Here is a 26196-nt window from a genome sequence, read left to right on the forward strand (position 1 = left end):
TATCTTTCTTGCAGAAATGCCGATACTTAGCAGTGGTCTCACATCTGACTACTGATCTGCTTCAAATAGCAAACATGCATGGCATTTTGGCCCCGTAAAGCAAACTAATATACCGGTGTGTGCTGTAGTTGGTTCACATGGTGTAGCAAGATGGAGGGTTTGTTGTCACTGTGTGTTGGGGGGTGGGAGCACAAAGGGAGGCTCAGCTAATCTCAATGTACACATAGTTGTACTTTGACAATAAAGGTTCATTTCATTTCATGTTTTCCTGAAAGTAAGACCCTATCTTACTTTCTTTTGGGCTCTGAAGTAAATACCAAGTTTTACTTTCGGGGAGGGCTTACTTTTTGCCAGTACCAGCACAAGTAGGCCGTGTGTGCGCAGGGGTGGATGGGACTTGTGCATGGGGTGGAGAAGCAACTCGGCAGTGAGAGCATGGTGGCGGACCACTTGCTTCCCTCCGCCTGCCAGACACCTGCCGAAACCGTGCAGGGTAAAGTTGCCACCCCTGCCCAGATGCCCTCACCTCCCCCAGCCTTTCAGCTGCATTGCATTTCTCCGTTTGCTTCTCAGCCTTCGCTGCTTGTTTGTGGGACTACCGGTAAAAAAAATTATCAGTCAGACTTTCTAACTTCTCACGAGGTCTCAAGAAGTTAGAAAGTGTGTTTGAACTTTTTTTTTTTTACTGGGGCAGGGGCAGGCGCAGCAACCTTACGCTGTGCAGTGGCGGGAGGGTGGGGTGCATACCCTCCCTGTGCCAGGCCGGCCCCTGCAACCCCGGGGCAGCCGTGGTCAGCGGCGGTGGGTAGGGTGCTGAGGTGGGGGCCGCCAGGCCAACCAAAGCAGCAGGTGGAACACTGGAGGCTCAGGGAGGGAGGGTAGTGAAGTGGGCAGGTGGGACACATGCCTTTCCTGTGCCATGCCAGTCCCTGCAGCCCTGGCGTGGCCATGCTGGGTGGCGGCGGGAAGGACGCCAAGGTGGGACCTGCCAGGCCAACCAAAGTGGCAGATGGAGTGCCGGAGGCTCGGGGTGGGCCATTGGCGTTTTCTGATTTTTTGGGGGGTGGTGGTGGTGGTTAAATTGTGTTCTTGTGGCTATCACTTTGACTTGTTGAAACCCTGAAGATGCCCCAAGCAACTGAAAGTATTTTAGAGAAGAGTTTGCATCATGTTTGGAAAGAAGAATTTCAACTCCATGTTAGCTTTGCTACCTTTTATCACATGTCCTTTGAAAGATTGTTTCAAGTTCCTTTAAATGACATAATTTTCAGCCTGAAATAATACTTGAAGTGCAGAATATTTTTTTAAAAAATGTATTTGCTGAGGTAAGTGGTTTAGTTGCATAAGCACTTGGGGACGGGTTTATACTTCTCTCTCCAGCTGACAGTCAAACACGTTTTCCAGAACTATAACCCGTGAGTTGAATGACCACATAGTGCAGATACACACACACACACACACACACACAGACACACACACACACACACACACAAACAGAATGATTGTGCTTCAAGAAATGGCACGGTTGGGTTCCCTTGTGACCAGAAACATCATGCATCAAATTGCAAGAATAGGGAGGGAAGAAGAGAGAATGAATTTGTAGTATTTTTTTTAGGTGCTGCTGTTTTAACCCCAAGAAAAACTGTAACACCTTGCCACAATAAATTTATGGCAATGTAATTCATCCAAGCACAAGACTTTCAAATCACAGCTTCATTAAAACTGTTGTCTTGGCATTGATAAAAATACTTGTGTGGAACATTGATTAATCATATGTTGAATGTACTTGTTTTCTTTCTTTTGGAGTAAAGTTTACTTCCATATATTATTTTAAATATTGTTTAAGCTTTTTCTGAATTTAGATATCACATAGAAATGCGCAGAAATGACGGTAATATGTATGCCTGCTTAAGAGAGGAGCAGGACACTTGTGGCTTTAAATATTTTTTTGAACTAGTGCATCTGTAAGATCGAGAATGCCCTGGACACGATATCTTCTAAGGCCGCCTCCACACCAGTACTGCCTTCTGATTAGTTACAAATGGAAAATATGCAGCAATGGCAAAACTAAAAGTATATATATAAAAAGAAGTTTAAGCAAATTCAAGCAAGAAAGTTTTCCAGATATATTACATATTATGTGGCAAAGCAAATACAAACATTTAGAACAAAGGGTTGGACTAGAGCAAGGGGCTGGACTAGAAGACCTCCAAGGTCCCTTTCAATTCTGTTATTCTGTTGCTCCTAGTGAATAGTATCATTTATCAGTTCATAAAGAAAATTTTAGGACATTGCATGCAGTAATCATAGCATCAGTGCTGACATCCCACTTTTTAACTACAACTAAAGAAATTTTAGCTCACTTAAAATCAAGATCAATTTTACTACTAAGCAGCATGCATAGTTGCCTTGCCAAAAAATGCATTTGCTGTATAGACATTAGTACATTTTATATCAATGTATTCAACCAGAAAGATACTTTAAAACGAATTACTTACTAATACATACTAACTACGGTACGTATTATGTTAGATCTTTCTTTTTTTTCTCCTGGACAGAACATCAACAAAGTGTACGGTGTTATTCAAGGGGATATAACAAATAGGTTCAGCTGAAATTTATCTGTAGGGTGCAAGATTGTGGATTACAGCCAACATTACACTTAGATAAATCTACTTGTATGAAAGCACAATTAAATTATAAATTAATTCCTAACCATATCATTCAAAGATATTTATTGTTGATGTTTTAGTTTTATTAAAAATTAAAAACCTCCTCTCAACAAGTGTTTTTGAAAAGTAATGACTCAAAGCATCTATTCAAACACATTAAAAACTCTATGTCTGAACTGATTTGTAAGCATTCCTAGTCAGCAATTAGCTAACCTAACACAATGGATTAGATAGCAAGAATGAGAAAAATTCTGCCACACATGCTTTGATTTCATTCAAAATAAAGTTGAAAATTCATTATATCTAATCTTGGAAAAGATACATCTTAGGAAATTAACATTTCAATTCATGACTTGGAACCGCAGCTTATAAAATGTCTTTTATTAAATGAAAAGAATCTGTTTTGTAGATCAAATATGAAATAGAATGTACAAAAAACTTTACATCTCTTCTTTCAAAGAAATAAAATACTATCTAGAATTAGCTTGCAGCCATTCCCTTCAAATACAGCAGAAAATAAAAGATTTTTTTAAATGGCAGTACAGTAATACACAGTATAGCCTGTGTTTAAACTGCAATTATAGAGGTTAAAATTTAAATGGAATCTTAAAAGAATACAACTAATCCATAAAGTAACAAAACATGAAAGTCAATTATTACATTTCTCTTAGAAGCAAGCGGTGGGTACATGAAGTGCAGAATTCATAAAGCTTGCATATAGCCTTCTCAGTTCCTATACAAATATAAAATGTTCCTTTTTTAAAAAAAAAAAACTTTTTTATTCCATAACATTTCACAATGAAGGAAATCATCTCATTTATCCGTTTAGCTCCGTCATGCAATATGTTCCTTAGCAATATGTTCCTTAGATCTTTTCTTTTGAAGCTTGGTTCCCAAAGCCATCGTGACAATTAAAAAAAAACCTTTCAGTTCAAAATTTTGCACCGTTGTATAAGGAGGTTTTACAGAACTTGTCTTTGGCATATCACACTGAATCCCTCTTTTAATACTTTTCCTTTTAAAAAAAGTATATATTCTTTTAGTAAGCATCTTAAAAACATCTATTTCAGACCTCGCAAAATAATGCATTACACCTCCTATGCGATTTGCAAAATATACACCTTTTTTTGGAGGTGATGGGAAATACCTGCCCATTCAAATCTTGAGTGGTTGCAAAAAAGCTCAAACAACAAGCTCACTCCTGCAGAAGTTCAGTTACATAAAATCATTCAGTTCGGCTTCCAGGGCTGCTGCCATTTCATCTGCCTCTGAGCTGCTACCCTCCTCATCTTCATTACTCGATCCTTTACTTGATTCACTGGCAACATCGTCGTCAGCTAGCTTTCGCTTGTGACCCCTGCAGGTATGGACACAGACAATAATTATGATTAAAACCCAACTATAATCTGTAAGAATTTTGATCAACCGAGCCAAAGTCCAGTGCTATCAGAGATTCCATGTTACTGCAGGAATAGGCCTTTGGATGCTGAATACAATATCTTCCCCTGAAATCTCAAACAAGTAGTAGGTAAAATGATAATAGCCATTGTAGGTTTGTGCCTGCCTTGCTTGGGAAGATTAAAGTGCCTAGAAGAGAAAGTGGAAGCTCAGTTGCTTTCAGCAATGCTCTCAATCTCTCCCTTTTGCAGAAGGGAACTCCCAACTTCAGAAATGCTGTAGGATAGGTTTGAAGTAAGATGAACCGAAAAATGTTTAAAAATGTTCAATAGAAACCAATGCCTTTTAATTATGAAAGTGTGTGTACCTTGAAACCTGAATGGCACTTTTAAAATCCATTAGTGAAATAACAACCCCAGAATATTTATTTTATTCATTATATAACTGCTCATTTCCATCACAGAATGACTCTATGAGCAAGTATCTGTATTTGTTTCTGATTCGCTCAATGTTTTGTTGATTGTACCCTACAGTTTTTCAAACTGTTCTACAGAACATTTGGGTTTTCTGAGAACCTGGCAGGGTTTTGTGAGAAACTAAGAGCCCCCCCCCCGCCAAAGAAAGAAAAACAAAAGTTCAGCTGAATGCGCCAATTTTTTAATCACAAGAGCTTTGCTTCTTTCTCAGGGTTCCGAGAATTAAAAACAGAGAAGCAAATAAACAAACCACTTCTATGGCATGAAAATTCTTGCTATATGCTGTTTATGCTCATTTTAAAATCAGAATTTCTTTTTTAAACAAATATAAAAGCTAATCTATGCTTTAACATCAATCACTTGACATTGACTTCAATATTATACACTACTGCTTCTGATGAATTGTCTCCAAAACATTATTTATATTTTAAGACAAGGTCAACAGCGTTGTTAGAATGTGTAAGAAAATAAAAGTGCACTAAGATTTCCTGAATACTTGGATCCCTGCTTTGGAACACCCACCTCCTTCTCCTACTTCCCCAAGATTCACCTGAAAAGACTTTAATAAGCAAATATAGCTTGGGTAAGGACAGTAATTTTAGATGGCTCAGGTGTGCATACCAGACAAAAATCCTTATTAATCTTCTCCTCAAGGAGAACAATTACAATTTGACATATTATCACAATGCATTTCACCTGTAATACTTCTGCTAAAAATTCACAGACAAGATCAGAAACAGGCACTATGATACTTACGCTTACTGTACTAAGAGATTTTCCATTATGTTTTTTAACGAAAACACCTGACTAAATTGTATTATCTATATGAATATGTGTAATCTGTATCAAAGCACATACATTATATTTCTACGTATTTGCAAATACATATATGTAGATTAGTTGTTAAGATGCTTGGTTGAAAGCACAGGCTCGAGTCCCTAGTCAACTACCGAGATGTATTTGAAGCCATGGCCCAATTCATCACAAAAAATTTATTGCTGTCAGGATAAAACAATTCCCATGTATTTCACCTTGAACTCTAAAAAGGTGGCATATGAATGCAACAATAAAAAAGTAAGATTATGTATCCTAATTGCAATTACTGTGTAATATAGATTTAGATGTCTTTCATTTGTGTCTTTTAGACTTTGTATATTTTTATCTTTTTAAGATTGTAAGCCACCTAGAGTTACCCTGGGGTAAGATGCATGGCCAATAAATTTTACAAATAAATGTGAAAAAGCATTTTTGATTTTTTTTAACATTTAGTGACTACAAATGAGACAAGCAGCTCTGTTTGGATTACAATTACAATTCAATTATATTGAATTACAATAAATTAGAGCATTGGTGACGAAGGGATTACAAAAGAGGATGCAGGCACACAATGAGGAATACACATTAAAAGGAATGTGGTGCTTATTCTCCTGTAATCCTTCCTTTCCATTCTCTCCACTCTGCAAGATGGGAAAAACAATGTTAGGCACAGAACAAAGAATACTGATTGTTAACGGTGATCACATGATTTTGGGACACTGCAAACATCATTAAATGTGGGTATCTATGTGCCGTCATAACTTTGAATAGTTGCTAAATGATGCACTATTTACATTTTGTGGTCCACTCTGATTTGAATAAAAAATATGAATTTTGTGTGTAGAAAAATTAAGTATAAACCTAATGTTAATTAAGTACAAACTTCTACATTTTTCACTACTCTCAATACTCCACCTTAGAATCTGGTGTACCAAATCAGGTGCAAATGGTTACTTCATTTGAAAGGCTTTAGAAGGAACCTGTCCGATTGAAATCTTGAACATTTAGTTTGATTTGCTCCTGTTGTGGAAGTGTTTTGTACCACTATTCTCAGATCAAGAGTTCTTTGAGGCTTTCAGAAAGAAGTTTATAGATGTCTATGAGTTTGGGAAGGGATTCAAAAAGATTGTATATCAATCATTCCACTGTACAGAAGATCATGAGACTACCATTAGAAAGAAGCTGCATAAAATAGATTTACATGAGACATGTGCCGGGGAAATTCTTGGCTGCCTGGAAAATTTTCCCTTTAAACCAGAGCAAGATTAAAGTTTGCTTAAGAACACCCAGCAAAAGACCAGAATTTCTGGAATTATGTGCTCTGGACAGATGAGGCATTATTTGGCCACAGTACCAGTTCTGTTTGGTGAAAACCAAAGACAGCATTTCACCAGGACAAACTACACTATCTGTAAAGCACAGAGGTGAAAATGTTATAGTTTAGGGCTGCTTTGCTGCATCAGGGCCTTGGTCTTGGCCATCACAGAATCCATAATGAATTCTTCCTGGTACCATAGGGTGCTTCAGGATAATATGAGACCAACTGTCATGAGATTGAGGCTAAGCCAGAAGTGAATCTTATACATAACAATGAGATTGTTCTTGCCAAAGGGGCAATACCAGGTGAAACAAGGGTGAACTTCAATTTTCCAGAGAAGGAAATGGAATATATATTAAGGTTTAGTTAAATAAATGAACACAAGTTCATTTTTTCATAGCTTTTTGTTGAATTACATCACCTTTATGTTAATATACTGTTTGAATGAAGATAAACTATTGATTTGCCCACGTTTAAAAAAAGTACATAGGGTGTACTTTTTCACATATCTGTTCCATTTATTTTTAAAGGAAGAATAAATTCAGCATAAAGAGCCGTTGTCAATGCTGCAAACATTGACATGTTTTTGTACTGACAATATAAGAGGTGGCCTTTTGCTTTAACTGTTTGGCTTTGAATCACTAAGGCACGGGAGGAATTCAACCCGGACGTTTTGAGAAACGCACTTCAGAAGGGAAGTGAAACTTTGTGTGTTAAACTAATTGGTGCATGTGATTCACGACGTGTAATTAAGGGGGGGACATTCTGTAGGATATGATGTGTCAAGGGGAGGAGAGTTCAGATTCTGGCATCCATCCATGAGTGCCGATGCTCCATTCTCATTATTACAGACTTTTTTAGAATAAACAATCATGCAGTGTTCTTTGATGTGTCTCATTAATCGGACAGTTTTAGTCACAGCAAAGAAAAACAAAGAAAATGGCAGAGCCATGGGAATAATATACATTGCTACTGAGCTCATATATAACATGACAGTAAAAATACCTTGACATGGCAGTTAAAGGAAGTTCTCCTGTATATATGTTACAGTCATAATCCAAAGTGCTCAGTCAGATGACTTTTTAAGCCAGCAGTTCCAAAAATCCTTGAAAATAGCCAGATTTTTAATGCCATACTTTTAAGTAAAGAATAGCCTTTTTGAAATATACCTTTTGGAAATTAATTATTTTCAAAATTCACTTATCCATCTCAACTGATTTAAATTTGATTTTTAATTACTGTGAATTAGCTGTTAATCTAAATATAAATTAAAAAACTGATTCTGATCTGGTTTCCTAAATAACAATAAGAGCTCTAGCACTGCTGACTTGTGAGAATATTTAAGGTTTTCTGCAGGCTCCTCATAATAGCACATTTTCTGTCAACATCCCAGGATTATCTTAATACATGCCTACTGGCACCTTCTATCACTTTATAGTTTCTGGAAATATAATTAATCCAAATAACAGCTGTGCCAATTAGATAGTCCACTGGAGTGAAACACAAGCTGGCAGTTGATAGAAATTTTTTTCCTTGAATATACTTTAGAAAATTTGCATTGTGCTTTTCATATAATACAAACAGCTCCTGAAAAAAATAATCTTCATCTATCTTTATGGAACTCCTATAATTGCTTTCAATGGAGTATTCTCTGAAAGTGAATATAAAATTAGTTTTTGTACTTGGCAAATTTGTATCTACTCCTGCTATCCGGCTTTGCCTGGTACTAGCTAATGATAATTCATTGGTCTCTCTCTACTTCTAAACAAGCTGTCCTGTTTGCCTCTGATGAACAGAGTTTGATACCTCTTCAAGGCCAGGCTTTGCAGGAAACAGTGGCAACTTAACTAGACATTGATCATGAAAGAGCTGGTGGTGACCACTTTTTCTAAAGACACAGGTGGAAATAATGAACTGCTAGAATCCATTTCTTTATTGATACAAAACTGGAGGTGATTGAGATTGCTGGATCAAAACCTAATGAATGCCTGAACAAACAATTTTGTCCAGTTAATAGGAGATAGGTAGGCACCCAATGCAGAATTCCTGCCATAAGACTAATAATAGAAAGGATGTTTATAAACATTATAAAAAGATGAGTCATTGGGATGTATCACCAGAATAATTGTCTAGAATGTATGAAGGCACTTCAAATTTACGTTGGAAATGTGAGCAAGAAAGGATATTTTATTATGCTTTACATGGATTATGTAAACAAGCAAGAAAATTTTAAATTAACATACAAACACTGATTCAGAGAATTTAAGATTAATATACAATTGAGACCAGAGGTGTTGTTTTTTTGCAATTGATAGTTACAGTTGAGAAAAAAATAATGAACCTTGTTATTGTATCAAACTGCAGTGAGATTATCATATGCACTAGGAAGATAAGATTCAGCGCTAGCCTCATTGAAGGAATATTTGGTGAAGATATGTAAGTTGCTGAGATGGCTAAATTGACTCTTTTGACAGAGAAAAGACTATGTTTATTGATATTGGAAACTCCTTATGGACTTTTTGCATAAAACAGAAAAAGTGAACTTATGATTTACGGTTTTTATAAAATAGAAAGAAGATAGTTATGCTGTAATCATAGAATAAGAGGTAAATTTATAATTGTACTTGTAATTGCTATAAAGCAGATCAGAAGCCACTACGTATTTTTTTCTTTCTTTTCTATTTTTCTTTTTTGTCCTTTCTTGCTCTTTTAGCTTTTTTCTCTTTGACTTATTTATTTTCCTTTTCTTATTTTATATTAGTACATATTAGTTTTTTATCTTTCTTGTTTAAGTTTTTTAAAACATAAAATTATCAAAAAAATAGAAAAAAGGAGTTGGGAAGACATCATCAAGACAGAAACGTGATTAAACAGAAGTAGGCACTAACATTCAATGTTATATATCAGTTATCAGCAACACTTTGAAGAAAATGTATTGGTATATTTACAGATCTGGGATGAGACAGAATATGAGAAATAGTCATCAGCAAATGTGATTATTTTTATCTTTACTTTTATTAGACTAGGTTCATGATGCTTTAGGAATATAATACGGAGTATCTGTAACTTGATGGGTTCATCATCATCATCAGCAGTCATCATCATAATGTTGGAAGGGACCTTGGAGGTCATCTAGTCCAAACCCCTGCTCAGGCAGGAAACCCTAGACCAGGGGTCAGCAACCTGAAACAGTGAAAGAGCCACTCGGAACCGGTTCCGTCACAAAAGGAAAAACTGGGAGCCGCAAAAAATGTGTGCGCATGTGCATACATGCGCATGCGCAGAACAGGGTTTGACTGAAGAGTGGAGCCAAGGCGAGATATGCACCTACCCTGCATATTTGAATTGATTGGTTGAACTTTTTTAGTCCCACTTAGGGGGACTGCACATGGCAGAGGACTGGGAGCCGCAGGAGACGGCTGAAAGAGCCGCATGTGGCTCCGGAGCCGCGGGTTGCAGACCTGTGCCCTAGACCATTTCAGACAAATGGCTGGCCAGTCTCTTCTTAAAAACTTCCAGGGTTGGAGCATTCACAGCTTCTGGAGGCAGGTTGTTTCACTAATTAATTGTTCTAACTGTCAGGAAGTTTCTCCTTAGTTCTAGGTTGCTTCTCTGCTTGACTAGTTTCCATCCGTTGCTTCTTGTCCTGCCTTTGGGCACTTTGGAGAATAGCTTGACTCCCTCCTCTTTGTGGTAGCCCGTGAGATATTGGAACACTGCTATCATGTCACCCCTCACCCTTCTCTTCGTTAAACTACTAGACATACCCAATTTCAGCAGCCGTTCTTTAGTATATGTTTTAGCCTCCAGTCCCCTAATCACCTTTGTTGCTCTTCTCTGTACTCTTTCTAGAGTCTCAACATTTCTTTTACATCGTGGTGACCAAAACTCATCATCATAGTCTGCATAATGAGTTTGGAAGCACAGCACCAGGATTTTGATTACTAAAAACTTTATTGTTACTGAATATCAGTAACTTGTATGGCTTCCTGCCTAACACAGGCCACTTCTCTGGAGACATAAACACATTAACAAGTATCTGATTCTACGATTTCTACAAAATGTCCGTAATACTTTAGGTTTTTCATTTAATCCTTTGACAATATGTCTACCTGTTATATAATGATAGGATTTATTATTTTGCAGAATATAGAACAGCAATTTATGAGTCCTTTTTTAAGAGAGATCACGTGTTTCAGGCTCTGATGCCTGATGCTCAGTAAACTATTATCAGTCTCATTTACAAGCTAGTATTCTATAACTTTCTTAGATCTATAAAGACTTTCAAGCAATAGAAAGTAAAGTGAACTGACGGCAAATTTGATGAAGTTATTAAATTGTTCTTCTGGAAAACATTTAGGTTCTCAGCTGTAGCACTTGGCCTCTAGGACAGCCTCCCTGCCCAGGTTCTATACAGCTTCCTCCCTGTTGACCTTCGGAAAGTCAGTGAAAATCTGGCTCTTCACTCAGGCCTGGGGGAAAACTGAGCCCCTGCAAGATGAATTCTTGAATCGTCTGGAGTTGGGAAGTCTCTAAATTATATCAAGTGAAATAAAATAAATAAAAATAGGTATATCCAGTAGTAGGTTCAAGGAAAGGATCTTGCCACAGAAGAAATAAGATAATCCTATGTGTATGCCTTTTTCACCCATTCCTTTGACAAAGATCTGTTTAGTTGCTGCCAGCACAGATAGTACTTAACAAACTGTCTTCAATCATATTGTACGGAAACATTTACATTATGTTTTTAAGACAATTTTCAGTTTTTATCAGACTTCAATCTCTCACTATACAAACCAATTTGTAGCCTTATACTAAGAATACTAATCCTTTTGCAGTGGTGAAAACAATTTGTGCAATCTAATGATTCTATTTACATTCCCAGAAAGAGACCCCTGATGGAGAAATAAATAGGACTAAATACAATTCACTGGAGGACAAAACAACACTAATAATGAAGCTAAATCTTAAATATTTTGGAAACTTAATGTTAGGAAACAAGACTTTGGAGAAAATGCTAAGCAATTAAGAGCATGGTTACAGATGTCAATCAGGTTATGAAGAATCAGAAAACATTATTAAACTACAATAGTAAAGTATACCATGAAAGTATGGTTAGTCAATTCAATGAAACAAGTTTGGTTGCTTAACCCCCCTTTGTTCTGTAGGGTATTTTGTAATAAACATCCAGATGGGTACAGGATTTCAAGAAGAATGGAAAGCAGGCTGATATTTCAGGAATTCCCTAACAAGTTGCTCATATTTCAGATAGCTGACCCTTCAAAAATGTGTTAAGAGGTAGACTTCAGCCTACAACCACAATTGGGACAAGAACTTGCTTTGCTAAGTAAGGCAATTGTCAGGCGAATCACCACAATCATTAAGTGAATCACATGGATGTTAAGCGAACCGGGCTTCTCCCATTGACTTTGCTTGTGGGAAGCCAGTAGTAAAATCGCAAATAGCGATCACGTGACTCCAGGACATTGCATGTATCACACTCCTGTATCACATTGCATGTAATACACTCCTGTTGTCAAGTGCCTGAATTTTGATCTTGTGACCAGGGCGGTGCTGTGATGCCTGTAAGTGCGAGGACCAGTTGTCAGTCACTGGTTCTCACCAGTAAGTCATCACCACCGTAACTTTAAACCGTCACCAAACAAATGGTTATAAGTCAATTACTAGCTGTTTTTCAATATACACAGGGACACAAATACCCATGCTTTAATGAGCTACTGGCAACCAATTGTTTTCTGTATTTAAAAACCCAGAAACCTAAGGTGAAGGATTCATTTAAGAATGTTAATACATACCTGGGTATACTGCCTGTCAAACTTCTTTCACTTGATGATGTTGATACCGGTCTTTCTTCTACTTTTAAATTTAGAGTCTCGTTTGTAGTACTATGTGGTTCTTGCTTTTCTTCTGATTTCTTTTTTTCACTGTCACTGTCATCACTACCTTCTCCCAAAATATCATCAACCTGTGAAGGAATATTAGTTGGGAGTGGAAAAATATTCAGGAAAAAAAATGAAAACACCAATTTAAATAACATATTTCAAACGATGTCTTTTTAATTTGGATATTCAAAATGTGACATTTGCACATTTGATTTGAAATGTATTTATTACTTTTAACTCTACTCTCCTCTAAACAAGGAGGCATAAAGTAAAGCTTAAATGAATGAACGAATATTAGCGATTAATTGATAATTTCAATGAAAAGCAGTACAGACTTTTTTTCATTTAAAGCTTTAATTAAATAATACCTATGAAAACTTCTATGACAGAGGGAGGCAAAGCAAAAATACTCATTTATCTTGTTTATGTGTGGTTTTTCAATAAGTAATAATTGAGGAGAACATTTCAATAACTTCATATAGGACAAAGGTTTTTAGCATGGGACAGAAAAGAACAACATGTTTTTGGAAACTAAAGAAGGAATTGTATCCACTTTTTCTACATCGCTTAATGAAGTTTGAGATATGAAACTAAGAAAATTCTAAAAGAAAATCTTCTGTTCTTCTAAAGGCTATGGAATCAGAAAGCTTGATTTTATATTTCCCAAAATGGGAAATGAATCATTTGGATTAGTCCAAGGTATAACCTAAAACATCTCAGCATTTGCATCACCACCATCGGCTTTTTTCACATTTCATCACAGAGTCATAGTTTGTTTTCATTTTTCTTTTTAATTTATAACTTTTTTATGTGCAGTGTATTCTACACCTTATTGAAAAGTTCTGGAGAATCCATAAACTTTACACTATTCTTTGGCCTTGACTTTACCTAAAACTACTCTAATATAAATTTTAGAATATTTTAAAATCTGGATGTAGGATTGATCTATTGAGGTTAAAATTTGTATTTAGGTATTATAGCTGGGGTTCCACATATTTGATGCAGAGCTGGAGATTATATTTTTTATTTAAATAATAGTTTGATATTCATATGCTCTCATTTACCAAAATAGCAATTGCTGTACACCTTTTACACCCCATTTACAATGGTAAAGACACTTCTCTAAAGTTCAAAATTCAAAATACCCACACTTGTTTGAAATAAGGTCTGCTAAGAAGTCAACAAAAAAAAAATGCTGCAACCCATTCAAGCGGATGAAACACAATAAATATATTATTACTTCTACTATTAAATAAATGGAAATAAAAGATATTATCTTTTAGCTTAACTGTCATTTACTCATCATGGGACATATTAACAAAAGGAAGTCCAACATAATTGTATCTAGCCAAAAGTATGGCCTGTTCACACAATTGTTTTTTAATCTTAATGAACAATTAAAGATTTTAGCTTACCTCTTTATCCATACTTTCTAAATCCTCCTTGCAAAGAGTATAGAGTGGCATCGTCTCAGACATACTTGGCTGGCGCTTCCTTCTAGATGGGCCAGGCTCCTCAGTTTCACTCGCTGGAATCTCTTCTTCATCAAAAAGCTGCTGATGTGGTTGAACAGCTCTGAAAATTCAAACCTTATTAAAAGTGTTGTGACCGGAACTGAACAAAATGTCAGTTTCGGCATTATATAAAGAACCATTTCAAAATTCATACAATGGAAAAATGGATCATTAATCATGAGGCTCAATTTGGAATTCCCTGTGTCATAGTTCAAAGAATGCCCTTTCACCTCCCCCTCTTGCCAGGGTCCAGGTAAAGGTTTAGGAAGCTCTCCACTACTAAAAGAACTGATAAAAATAAAGAGAATTGAGAACAAAGGACTTCGTAATGTGTGTGTATTTTAAAAGTGCTTTGCGTACCTATAATTTTATTTGGACAGATAAGTGATTCATATTCAATCAGGTAATATCAAAATAGAAACTGTGTTTAGAAGTGTAAGGTTTTGCTACTAAAATTAAAAATATAAAAGAAGTCAATTTAGCAATGTACATCAAAGTTTTTAATTAACTGTTGCCATAGCTCTCATACATATTAAGAGCCTTGGTGGAGCAGTGGGCTAATGCCTCCTTAAGTAACACCAGCTGCCTGCAATTAGTGCAGGTTCGCATCCCACCAGGCTCAAGGTTGACTCAGCCTTCCATCCTTCCGAGGTAGGTAAAATGAGGACCCAGATTGTTGGGGGAAATAAGCTGACTTTGTAATAATGCCGCTTGGGGGGGGGGGGAAGCCCTAATAAGCAGGCATATACATAGAATGAAGGCTACTGCTAAGTTTGTAAAGCTGCCCTGAGTCTTCGGAGAAGGGCGGGATATAAATGGAATTTAAAAAAAAATACTTTTAAAATAACATCTATTATGCCATAAATACTCATCAGACTCTGCAAAATATAACAATGCTTATCTGTATTTCTCCGCTATTTTTATATAACTTCCTTTCTGGCAATTATAGGACAGAGTAAAACATTATATTATCTTATGTAATAGATTCACAGTTATAATTGCATACAAGATATACAGAAATTAGAGATTCTTAATTACTTGTAAAGATATTGCAAACACTTTATTAAGTATTAAAAGTGGACACTGCACTGCTTTTCAGTTTTCTAATAAAGCGCTTCTTTGAAAGAATAAAATATGCAAATACAATATGAATGATTTCTTTCCATGCTAATATAACAGAAAAGAGGAAAATCACATATTTACATACCTGAATAAAGAATGCTCCCCATGGACTGGTAAAGTGAGAGGAGGAGCTGGTGCTTGAATGTACGGAGACTGGTTGGAATTTGTAGATCCTTTCCTAATTAGTTTTCCAGTATTGGGATCATAAAGTCGAACTTCAGGCCCAGGTTGACACTTTGGATGAATGGGAGTTGGATGAAAAAGAGCAGTTTGGAAAGCACTAGGGATATCCGGAAACATGGCAGGACTGTTTTCTCTGTTAGATTAAATATTTAAAACACTGTTAGCAATCAGCTTTTCCTGTTTCACTGAAAATGATATATAAAGCATAAAGAGAAAATCATTTGCATTTTAATAAATAACTGAGCTAGAGAGTATAAATATGTATAAGAACCAATGTGAAAGTGCTATAAAAACGAAACGGATAATTATTTCATTTCCATCTCAGGTTTTTAAAACAACTGTGAGGACACACTTATATAATGTATGGTTAATTTCAGAAAAGACACTGAATCTAACAAGCAAGTTATTTAAAAAAAAGGAAAAAAAAAGAAACTCAGCTAGTATTCACTACTTCTTTAACTGCCACATTATTAACTGTATAGGCTGACTACATCCGTAACCGATATAGAAATTTGCACATCAAATGTTCTCACTTTGTACAAAGTTTTCTGTATTTGTAGAATAATTACAAAACAACAGTCATTTCTATAAGAATTCAATATTGTTTATCGGATTTTAATCAGAATGCATTGAACAAAATATATTATTTATACATAATAAGACCAATGTTTACTGGTCAAAAATCAAACTATGGAATCTCTTTCTCCAAGAGGCTATGTGGGATCAGTGAATAGGCAGAGGCTTGCTGGAACAATATTGCACTTTAAGCACTGCCCCAGGAACGGTTAACAGTGGCATAGTGATTAAAGTGCAGTATTACAGGCAAAACTCTGCCCAGACCCTGGTGTTCAATCATGATGGGGCTCAAGGTTAACCCAGCCGTCCATTCTTCTGAAGTTGGTAAAATGAGGACCCAGATTGTTGGGGACAATATGCAAATAATGCTTACATTGTAAACCACCCAGAGAGTGCTGTAAAATACTATGGGGCACTATTTAAGTCTAAATGCTATTGCTCTAGTTACTTGATCCCATAGATCAGACATGTCAAACACAAGGCCGCAAAGTGGTTTCATGCGGCCCACGAAGCCATCCTGGAAACAGTGAGGGAATGGCCTCCACTGCCCTGGCCCAGAGACCCTCCTTCTGCCAGAGACCCTCAGATCTGTCCCACTCCTGACCAGGCCCCCATAGGCACCCTTGATACGAACGATGTAGAGCTGGCCATGCCCACCCAGTAAGCCATACACACTCTAGCCATGCCCACCCAGTAGGCCACGCCCACCCAGGCCATACCCACCCGGCCCCCTGAGGGCAACCACAATGCTGATGCGGCCCTCAATGAAATTGAGTTTGACACCCCTGCCATAGATCAATAAGTAGCTCTTGTTTATTTCTATCAAGTTTGTCTTCCTTATTTTTTATACCACTATTTATTAGATTAGTATAATAAAGCACAGGATGGCTGTAGGCTAGACTAATCACAATAATTCTCAGTCTATTCAACAGTAAATCCCTCATTTATTAACTAGAACTAGAACTCGACTTATCTCCACAACAAGTTATGACCAAAATTCTGGGCTCAATTGTAGATGTAAGTTAAGGACTATTTGAATTGAATTGAATTGAATTTATTAAATTTATATGCCGCCCTTCTCCCTAAGGACTCATAAAATATAATTTTTTAAAAAAAATTAAACCATAAATGTAATACATAACAATTAACCCAATAAAACCAAATTTAAAACTATAGTCAGTCCAGGCCCGATTGTTGGAACATCCATGTCTTCAGGTCACGGCGGAAGGACCGAAGGTCAGGGGCCATCCGCAGCTCCAGAGGCAACTCATTCCAGAGGGTCAGCGCGCCCACAGAGAAGGCTCTCCCCCTGGGGGTTGCCAGCCGGCATTGCTTAGCCGACGGAACCCTGAGGAGGCTGACTCTGTGGGAGCGAACCGGGTGATGGGAGGTTGACAATGGCAGCAGGTGGTCTCGCAAGTACCCCGGGCCTAAGCCATGTAGGGCTTTAAAGGTAATTACCAGCACCTTGAATCGCACCTGAAGGGCAACCGGAGGCCAATGCAACTCGCGCAGGAGTGGTGTAACATGAGAGTATCAAGAAACTCCCATAAGAACCCGCGTGGCCGCATTCTGCACCAGCTGAAGCCTCCGGGTGCACTTCAAGGGCAGCCCCATGTAGAGAGCATTGCAGTAATCCAGGCGAGAAGTGACAAGGGCATGGGTGACCGTGCATAGGGCATCTCGGTCCAAAAAGGAGCGCAACTGGCGCACCAGGCGAGCCTGTGCGAAGGCCCCCCTGGTCACAGCAGTTAGATGATCCTCCAAGTTAAGCCGTGAATCCAGGGGGACACCCAAGTTGCGGGCCCTTTCTGAGGGGGGCAATACCTCCCCCCCCATCAAAAGAGATGGAACATGTTGGACAATACGAGATGTCGGTATCCACAGCCACTCGGTCTTGGAGGGGTTCAGCCTGAGCCTGTTCCTTCCCATCCAGACCCATACCGCCTCCAGGCATTCCAGACAGATTTGCCCGAGATTCCATTAAAGTAAGTTTCCATTAAAAATAATCCTTTCCCAGAAGCTGCATAAGTCCTTTGACTCCCATTGTCTTAGTTGCCCAGCCATTCTCTCACTTGAAGGAAACTTCTTTCTAAAATGAAGGATCATAGTCAACTCAGTAAGGTACTTTCTTTTCCATACCAATACCAATTGAAGCTATTTCTTGAAGGAGCACTGCTGCAAAACAATATCCCCACTCCTAACTTCCAGAGGTATTCCTAACAGATACCAGGAAGGATGCTATCAAAGGCTGAGAGCAAATATGTCTGGAAGGGCTACACTCCTATATTGGCCTACCATACCCACCTACCTACCTAAGTTAGTTTCACTTGTCCAATTGAAATGAGTCCAGATAATCTGTTTCCTCTAAGAACCCCAATATATTTAGAACAAGATTCTGTTAATGTAGCCTTACAATAAAGTAGATTTAGCTTATGTAGTCATGTTTCCTGTCTGGGAGGATAATCATCAAACTTGGAAATCTAAAAATATAAACTTTCCACTGCCACTTTTAACTGCTTGATCCATTAGGACTAACCTTTCTAAGTTTCTTGAATTTCTACTGAAGGCTCCTGCCTCTCTTGTCTGATTGTTTCCTTTCTTCAAGGTCATTCTCACATTCCCTTACAAGCTTTAGAGATTTTTCTCCAATACCTTTATTTCTGAAGGCAGGACATTAATTTTTAAACACAAGCAAGTCATACGCAACCACAGAATCTGCATATAATCAATTATTACTTTTTACCTTTGTGTTTTGAAGTAATCTTCCTTCAAAGGAAACAATTGTTCCTCTACTTTGTCCCATCGTTCCAAGCAGCACCATAACCAATCTGGATTTACAATATGAAGATTTTTACAGTTCTGAGCTTGCCGGACTTTTTCTGTGCCTATTTAAACAACCAAATGTGAGTGTCTGGGAAATATTTTTTTTGTGATAAGCCAATTAAGGTTATACTTTGCACATACCCAAGTCCCACTGAATTTAGCAGTGTTAAAATAATGTATATAAACAATACTGATTTCAATTCAGGTTCAATGTTCCTAACTTTGTGAGGTTCCTCCTATAACCTGCTTTAATAAGAATTTGTTGTACTTTAGTTATAATGACAGAATTGATTTTCAGATGTATTATGTTTTATGAAAATCAAAATTTAATTTTAATTTAATTCAGTGCAAAAGACGTACATAGCTATATAATTTTACTGAAGGATCTAACTAATACAACAGGGGAAAAGCATGACGGCTACCCAGGGAAGGCTCATTCTTCAAATTCAAAGTAATTTTATTTTCTAGTTACCTGCTCTGGCTGCAATAAGGTGGGTTGGCTTATTGGGGTCATCTTCATTCAATACAAGAGTTTTTGTAATCTTAGCTCCAAGTGCAATAGCATGATAATGCTCCCGTGTTTTTTCTATAGGAAAATTTGTAGGGTGCAATCCACTAAATAATATGGTGACATCCGACAATACTTTTTGTTTCAATTCTGGCACTATTTTCCGTATATCTGGAAGTTCATCAGTTTCTTTTCTGACATATTTATCATACTTCGAATAATAATCTGTATGCACTCTGACAAGAATCTCTTCAAGGTATATTAAATGGTCATCATGATCTGTGTCATCATCTTCCTCTTCCTCCATACTTTGATCTAAAGATTCTCCTACGGTTATACCAGATTGCTCACTATTTTGAGACTCTGTCTCAGCTTCCTTCTTGTCTACACATCCATTTCCTAGACTATAAAGGCTATCTTGTTCAATTTCCTCACGCGTTTCCAAATCAAAAGCTTTGGGATGGGTATTGATGGTAAGTGAAGATACAGTGTCTCCAGAATGGTTCAATTGTCCATCTTTTTCTAAATTTGTATCATTTCCTAGCAAATGTACATTACTTTCTTCCTGCACAGAATGCTTTGACTTTTTCCAGCTTCTTTTCCCTTCATTTTCACTATCTGAGGCAGAAGAGGATAAAGTTTTTTTAGCTTCTAGGCCACTATCACTTTCACTATCACTAGACAACTCGAAGTCCAAGTAATTGGCTGTTTTGTCTTGAATTTGCTGCTTGCCTATAACTGTCCTGTTTTCACGGTCTGAAGGTACACAAGGTTCCTTGACACTCATCTGATTATTTGTATTAGGAACATTTGTTATCTGATCAGAATCACACAAAGAGTCTGTTCCTTTATCGTTAGAATTCAAATCCCATGGTGAAGTCTCACTGCTGACAGAATTATCACCATTTACTTCTTTTGTAGATTTCTTAATGCCATTGCTCTGTTCTTCCACATTTCCAATGTCCTTTATTTCTTCAGAATCTTTTATTACTGCTGCTGGATCAGACGCATCCATTAATTTTGAGGAATGATTTGCTAAATTAAATATACAATATGAATTAAATTCAAATTCAGCTTGCACAAGTATAGAAAATAAATTAACCAAAGAATATAAATTATCCAATTAAATGTATTTTATTTAAGGCAAAAACCTGGGCCTGCATGATTTCTGTAATAATCACATAAATACAAATAAAACCCCATGGAAATTAGCTAATGACATTCCTCCTTCCCTACCCCTATCCATGGGGAAGGGAGGGAAGGAAGCTGAGGCAATTATATTTTTATGTTGCACAGAGATTGGATCACAGTTGAAAACAATAATCTACTTTAAATATTTTTGGCTACACAAAATAGTGAAAAACACATTATTTTATCTTCAGCTACAGGATTATATCTCTATTTAAAATTCATACAATTAGAATGTATTATCTCCCTGAGTAAAAGAGATCAAGGAGATTATTCCACTTATATCATTTTCTTAACTGAAGTATACCAGCTGGATAGTGTGAATTCTATTAGACTATAACACCAAAATGGGGATAATGACACAGTTCATGTATGCTTCTGTTTCTACATTTTTAGTTGTCCATTTTCATAAATGTCACCTGTAGCCTGGACTAACTCTCTTTTGCCTTACCTTTCAAGAGATAAGCAGCAGAGAGAACATTCTGGGCATGTAATTAGAGACAGAGAGAACACTACGTCCTTATTTTCAGTCATCATGCAAAGGAGACTTATGAATATACAACAGCACAAGTGGGGGGCATACATAAGAAGTGTGTAACTGGGTCTCTCTGTTGATGTTCACCAGTCTGCTTTAATTAAGTTCAATCTGTAATAAGGCACATTTAGTTCTACTGTCACTGGCTGGGTTCAAACAATGCATTATGCCTCCTTGGGCTTTTTTGTGGCTAAGCACAACATATAAATCCAGCTGTTATGGTTTATAAATCATAGTTTATATCTTACTATTATCTATAAGGCAAACCACTGTCAATTAATTATGAATAAATTATAGTTCAACACAATGTGTGAGCTACTCTAAGAAGCACCTAGAGGTACCTAATCTGGACCTGCTTGAGCCAGATTAATTGGCTGGTTACAAATTAGATGGTAGAACGAGTTATTATGTATTTTTACAACAACTTTCTTTCTCTCACTTCCCTTCCTAAAGTTGCAAGTAGTAGGACAAACGAATCCAGGCTAAGGCCATACCACAGAAAAATACTTCATTTCTTTCTCACTATATCAATTTATTTTTGTTAAAAATCTATCCTAATATTGTTGAAAAATCTCCTGATCAATTAAAATATTGATGGAGATTTATCCCTAAAGGAGGCAGCTTTTAAAATATAGTCAATATGTGTAAATTGCTCACTAGTATTTGATGACTTCCCATGCAATAAAAATCATTTCTATACATCAATTTCTAGCAATCTTGTAATCATTTTTAAAAGCAATTACAGATATCTGCTAATATATATAAAAAAAATTGTTACCGTATTTTTCGGACCATAAGACGCACTTTTTTCCCCCAAAAGTGGTGGGGAAAACGAGGGTGTGTCTTATGGTCCAAAGGTGATCTGTATGGCCAGCCCCAACCTCTGCAAGTGGAGCACGAATCGGCACGTGCTGAGAAACGCCGATCTCACGCTCCTGCACTTTCCCTCGCTTGGTTTCAGCTTCCCTTGCTACAAGAGAAAGCAGGCTGAAACGGAGTGAGGAGATTGCCAGGAATACGAATCGGCTGATCTCGCGCTGCTGCAATCTGCCTCGTTTCAGCCTGCTTTCCCTTATAGCAAGGGAAGCTGAAACCGAGCGAGGGAGTTTGCAGGAGCGCGAGATCGGCCGATTCGCATTTCTGGCAATCTCCCTCACTCCGTTTCAGCTTGCTTTGTCTTGTAGCAAGGGAAGCTGAAACCGAGCGAGGGAGTTTGCAGGAGCGCGAGATTGGCCGATTCGCATTTCTGGCAATCTCCCTCACTCCGTTTCAGCTTGCTTTCTGCAAGAGAAAGCCGGGCTGCAGGGCCGCCTCCGCGGGTACTGCTCTAATGCAGAGAGGGAAGGACAAAGAGGGAAGGAAGGAAGGAAGGGACAATGGGAGAGGGAGGGAGAGAAAGAGAGGGAGAGAGAGAGAAGGAGAAAGAATTTTTTTTTCTTGTTTTCCTGCTCTAAAAACTGGGTGCGTCTTATGGTCCGGTGCGTCTTATGGTCCGAAAAATACGGTAGTTTTCAAATACTGTCTCAGATTAGTTAATAGTTTGCTTAAACAAAGATGAAGGCAATTGTCTTTGTATGATGCAAATCTTGAAAATTAGAACACAGTTTCACCCCACTGTGTATATTAGACAGTTACCTTTCTTTCTCATTTGAGCTTCCCTTGAGCCAGGTGGGGCATTAATATCGCCTATACCCTGAAAATATACATATTTCTTCACAGTGATCAAATTAGGTGCAAATTTCCAGACATCTTCTCTGTCATCAATAATGCAAACCATAGAATCTCCACAAGGAAATAAGTTCCTACGAGGGAACAAAATTAATTTATTTTGATTATCTACTTTTAGATAACTCTAAAATAATTATTAGTAGGGTACGACAAGTTGACGGAAACATAACAAGCAAACATCCATTTTTTAGTTCATCTGACATTCAGTTATACCACCAACTGGTCAAATATGATCCTCTGTTGGCTAAAGCAACCAGTAACTGGGTACAGAAGGAATTCCATTTCAAATGAAGATAAAACAGATGCCATTTTGCTTAGTAGATACTTTAGCTTAATTACTGAGGAAGGGGCAGCAAGAGAAAAAGTCAGTAATAACATAGGTAAAGGTAAAGGTTCCCCCGCACATGCGTGCTAGTCGTTTCCGACTCCAGGGGCCGGTGCTCATCTCCGTTTCAAAGCCGAAGAGCCAGCGCTTGTCCGAGGACGTCTCCGTGGTCATGTGGCCAGCATGACTAGACGCCAAAGGCGCACGGAACGCTGTTACCTTCCCACCATAGTGGTCCCTATTTTTCTACTTGCATTTTTACGTGCTTTCGAACTGCTAGGTTGGCAGAAGCTGGGACGAGTAACAGGCGCTCACTCTGTTGCTTGGTACTCGGGATTTGACCCGCCAAACTGCCGACCTTCTGATCGACAAGTTCAGCGTCCCAACCCACTGAGCCACCGCGTCCCTTTGTAATAACATAAGTTCATGCAAAAAATTAGTAAAATAAAGTTCAGGTAAGACAGTCCAGGAAAAGCAATAGCAAGATCCTGACAGTCTAAATAAAATGCATAGATGTATAATTTTTGTTACACACTACTAAATTTTAATAAATAACAACAAAAATCAAAATACAACAAACAAAACCAGAATTATTCTCATGATACATAAAGATGACCAGCTGAGCCCATGGGAGGGGTCTGGCGCATCATCAGTTTAGAGTCCATTCAGGCCACAAAAAATCTAAGTCCAGCCCTCTTTGAATTCCACTGACTGTTATCTACCGTCAATTTGCAGTAGAGTAGCAGTTGTTAGTTGTTCAGATTTTTATAGAGAGCTAGAATGGAATAAACGTATACTTATTTGAACAGTCTTGGCCCCTGATTTCTTGCACCTGACAATATATTTTGCATTATAAATTATCAAAATACAATAAAAAAATCCAATTTTAAAAATTTACTCTACAAAATAGCAATGTTTTAAAAATTCATATAAGTTAGTACTCATTTTTGCTGCTGAGGTATAACTTATGATTTTTCTAACATAAACAGATAGAGACACAAACAGCACTCAATTTAGCTAATACAAATAGTTGTGCATGTAGCTGAAATGTAAGTTGAAAATACGTTTAATTGGTTTTTATCTGTTATTTCCACCAATATACTTTGTATATTTATTCCATAAACAACAGTCTACTCACAATACATACCTAAGGTTGCCAGTTTTGGAATACGGATCAATACATTCATCCCTTGACAATATTCGATGGGAAAAAAGCTTCTTTTCAGAGTCCAAAAATGCTTTTAAAGGGAAAAAAAGCCTGAAATTAATTTTTCCAGTATTAATACATTTTCTGCAGGGATTTGTATACTATGTGTTTGTCTTCTAAATTACTACAAATTATACACACAAACATTTTCATCTGGGTTTTCCTATATAAATAAAATTTATTATTAAATCCAAAAATGTTTATCTAATAATACTGCAAATTAATTCAAGAATTGATATATAATTTATAATACTTTAGAACATGCTGGAATAAGTAATATTAAACAAAATATTTTGAAGCTGGTCTATTATTTTATACTTGAAATTTAAACCAGAATGTCTGGTTTTCAACATTATATCATTTTGTTAATATTAACAATATACTCATCTTGATCATTCATATATTTTCATTGCAAGTCTCGGGATTGAACAATGTCTCTCATTTATCAACAACATTTCTCAGTGTTGATAAATGTTTTGGTGTTTTAGGCAAAGCACTAAAGCTGTGCTGTAATGCTTAAGCAAAATGGGCAAGGTAAGGGAAACGTTTCAAAAGAAATTTCTTGCAGTTGCAGGTTTAAGTTATACTTCTAACACTTGTGTATAAATACTGCATAGCTGTCCTTTTATTAGTATTGTTTTTTAATCATAATTGTGTTCAACTATTTTTTTAAAAAATAGTATATGCTACTTTGCGATATACAAAAATCAGTTTTATCAAAGCTTTATCAGATTTTCTGATCTGGGAAAAATTAAGTCATTTTATACACCTCTTGGTTTTGCCATTTGCCTAGCAGTGTAAAATATTTAGCACCTGATAAATTATATATCAGATAGGCAATATCCAGCTTGGCTGGTTATATTCTAGAGATAATCAATACAAAGTTGCTTTTTAAAAGCAGATCTTATTTTTTTTAAAGTTTTCACCATAATTGTCTAAATTCCATGTTTAAATATGACTGGTGATTCAGGAAGTAATGCAATGCATTTAGAGCAATATACACAGCATTTTCTGTAAGTTAAAAGACTTTTAGCAAAACACCTCCAGATATCACTGGTCATTTATTAAAGCCGATACATGTACTACTACATCTTAAAGTAATAACTTAAAACCCACAAAAGCAAGAAAATGTGAGAGTTAAGGATAGAAATTCAACCTTAACTCACCCGCGTTTGCTTAAGAATTTCAGCAAATTCATGTAGAATCATCCCTGTTGTGAGAGCCCTGCAGTACCTAGGCATAACGAATTGAAAAAATTAGCTAATAAGAATAATCATCAGATAAACTTTAGAAAAATGCATAGTTACAGAAGTGAAACAAGCCACTTAACTTGGAAAACAAAAGGATATAAATACATTAAAATAAAATACATTTCAATCAATAAAACCGGGTCATGATCAACTATTTTTCTATATCTGTACATACATAAGAAACAAATTCTCACTAGATTAATAGCCTACATCTAGCTAAAATTTCCTCATATACATACAGGCTTTCTCACAACTGACTATTACCCCCTGTAGACAAGGCAAGACTTACTGAAATAGCAATATCAATAGAAATTAAGTTTCCCAATGGTCATTTTTTTTGGAACTTAATTATAATTTCCTAGTCTGTTTGAATTAATGTATGCATACTTAAGTACATTAAAGCAAAGGAACAACATGACAAGCAATATATTATATAATTTGATATGAAACCAAATGCTCAAAAGGGCAAACAGTTTAGTCATGCCTTCCTTTAAGGAGAATTATAAATACAGAAACAGCCACAAAAATGGTTTCTCTTGCATTCTTATAACAATGCAGGATTAAAACAAAGTCCCAAATAACCTAAAGCGTGGCAAGCTCATAAAGGATAATGTGTGTGTTTGCATGTGTTTGTATGCGTGCGTGTGTATA

At 36.9% G+C, this 26196-nt stretch overlaps 1 protein-coding gene across 3 annotated transcripts in view; it reads right to left on the reverse strand.

Moving 5' to 3' along the window:
* Positions 1-3437: 3437 nt before the first annotated feature.
* CTDP1 (CTD phosphatase subunit 1) overlaps positions 3438-26196 on the reverse strand; it is a 41097-nt gene continuing 18338 nt past the window's right edge. Inside the window, exons 6-13 of one of the 3 annotated variants that reach the window (XM_083358924.1) lie at positions 24236-24326; positions 22671-22837; positions 19277-20347; positions 18725-18866; positions 15305-15535; positions 13999-14158; positions 12497-12666; positions 3438-4029 (exon numbers count right to left, since the gene is read on the reverse strand). In XM_083358924.1, the coding sequence (XP_083215050.1) occupies positions 3888-4029; positions 12497-12666; positions 13999-14158; positions 15305-15535; positions 18725-18866; positions 19277-20347; positions 22671-22837; positions 24236-24326 (2174 nt within the window). In that variant the 3' untranslated portion in view covers positions 3438-3887. Of the gene's footprint in view, positions 4030-5123; positions 6004-10143; positions 11213-12496; positions 12667-13998; positions 14159-15304; positions 15536-18724; positions 18867-19276; positions 20348-22670; positions 22838-24235; positions 24327-26196 lie in introns of those variants that run through there. The other 2 variants (XM_083358925.1, XM_083358926.1) reach the window with 2 other exon arrangements.

The sequence above is a fragment of the Vipera ursinii genome (assembly GCF_947247035.1).
Source record: "Vipera ursinii genome assembly, chromosome: 3".
NCBI lineage: Eukaryota > Metazoa > Chordata > Lepidosauria > Squamata > Viperidae > Vipera > Vipera ursinii.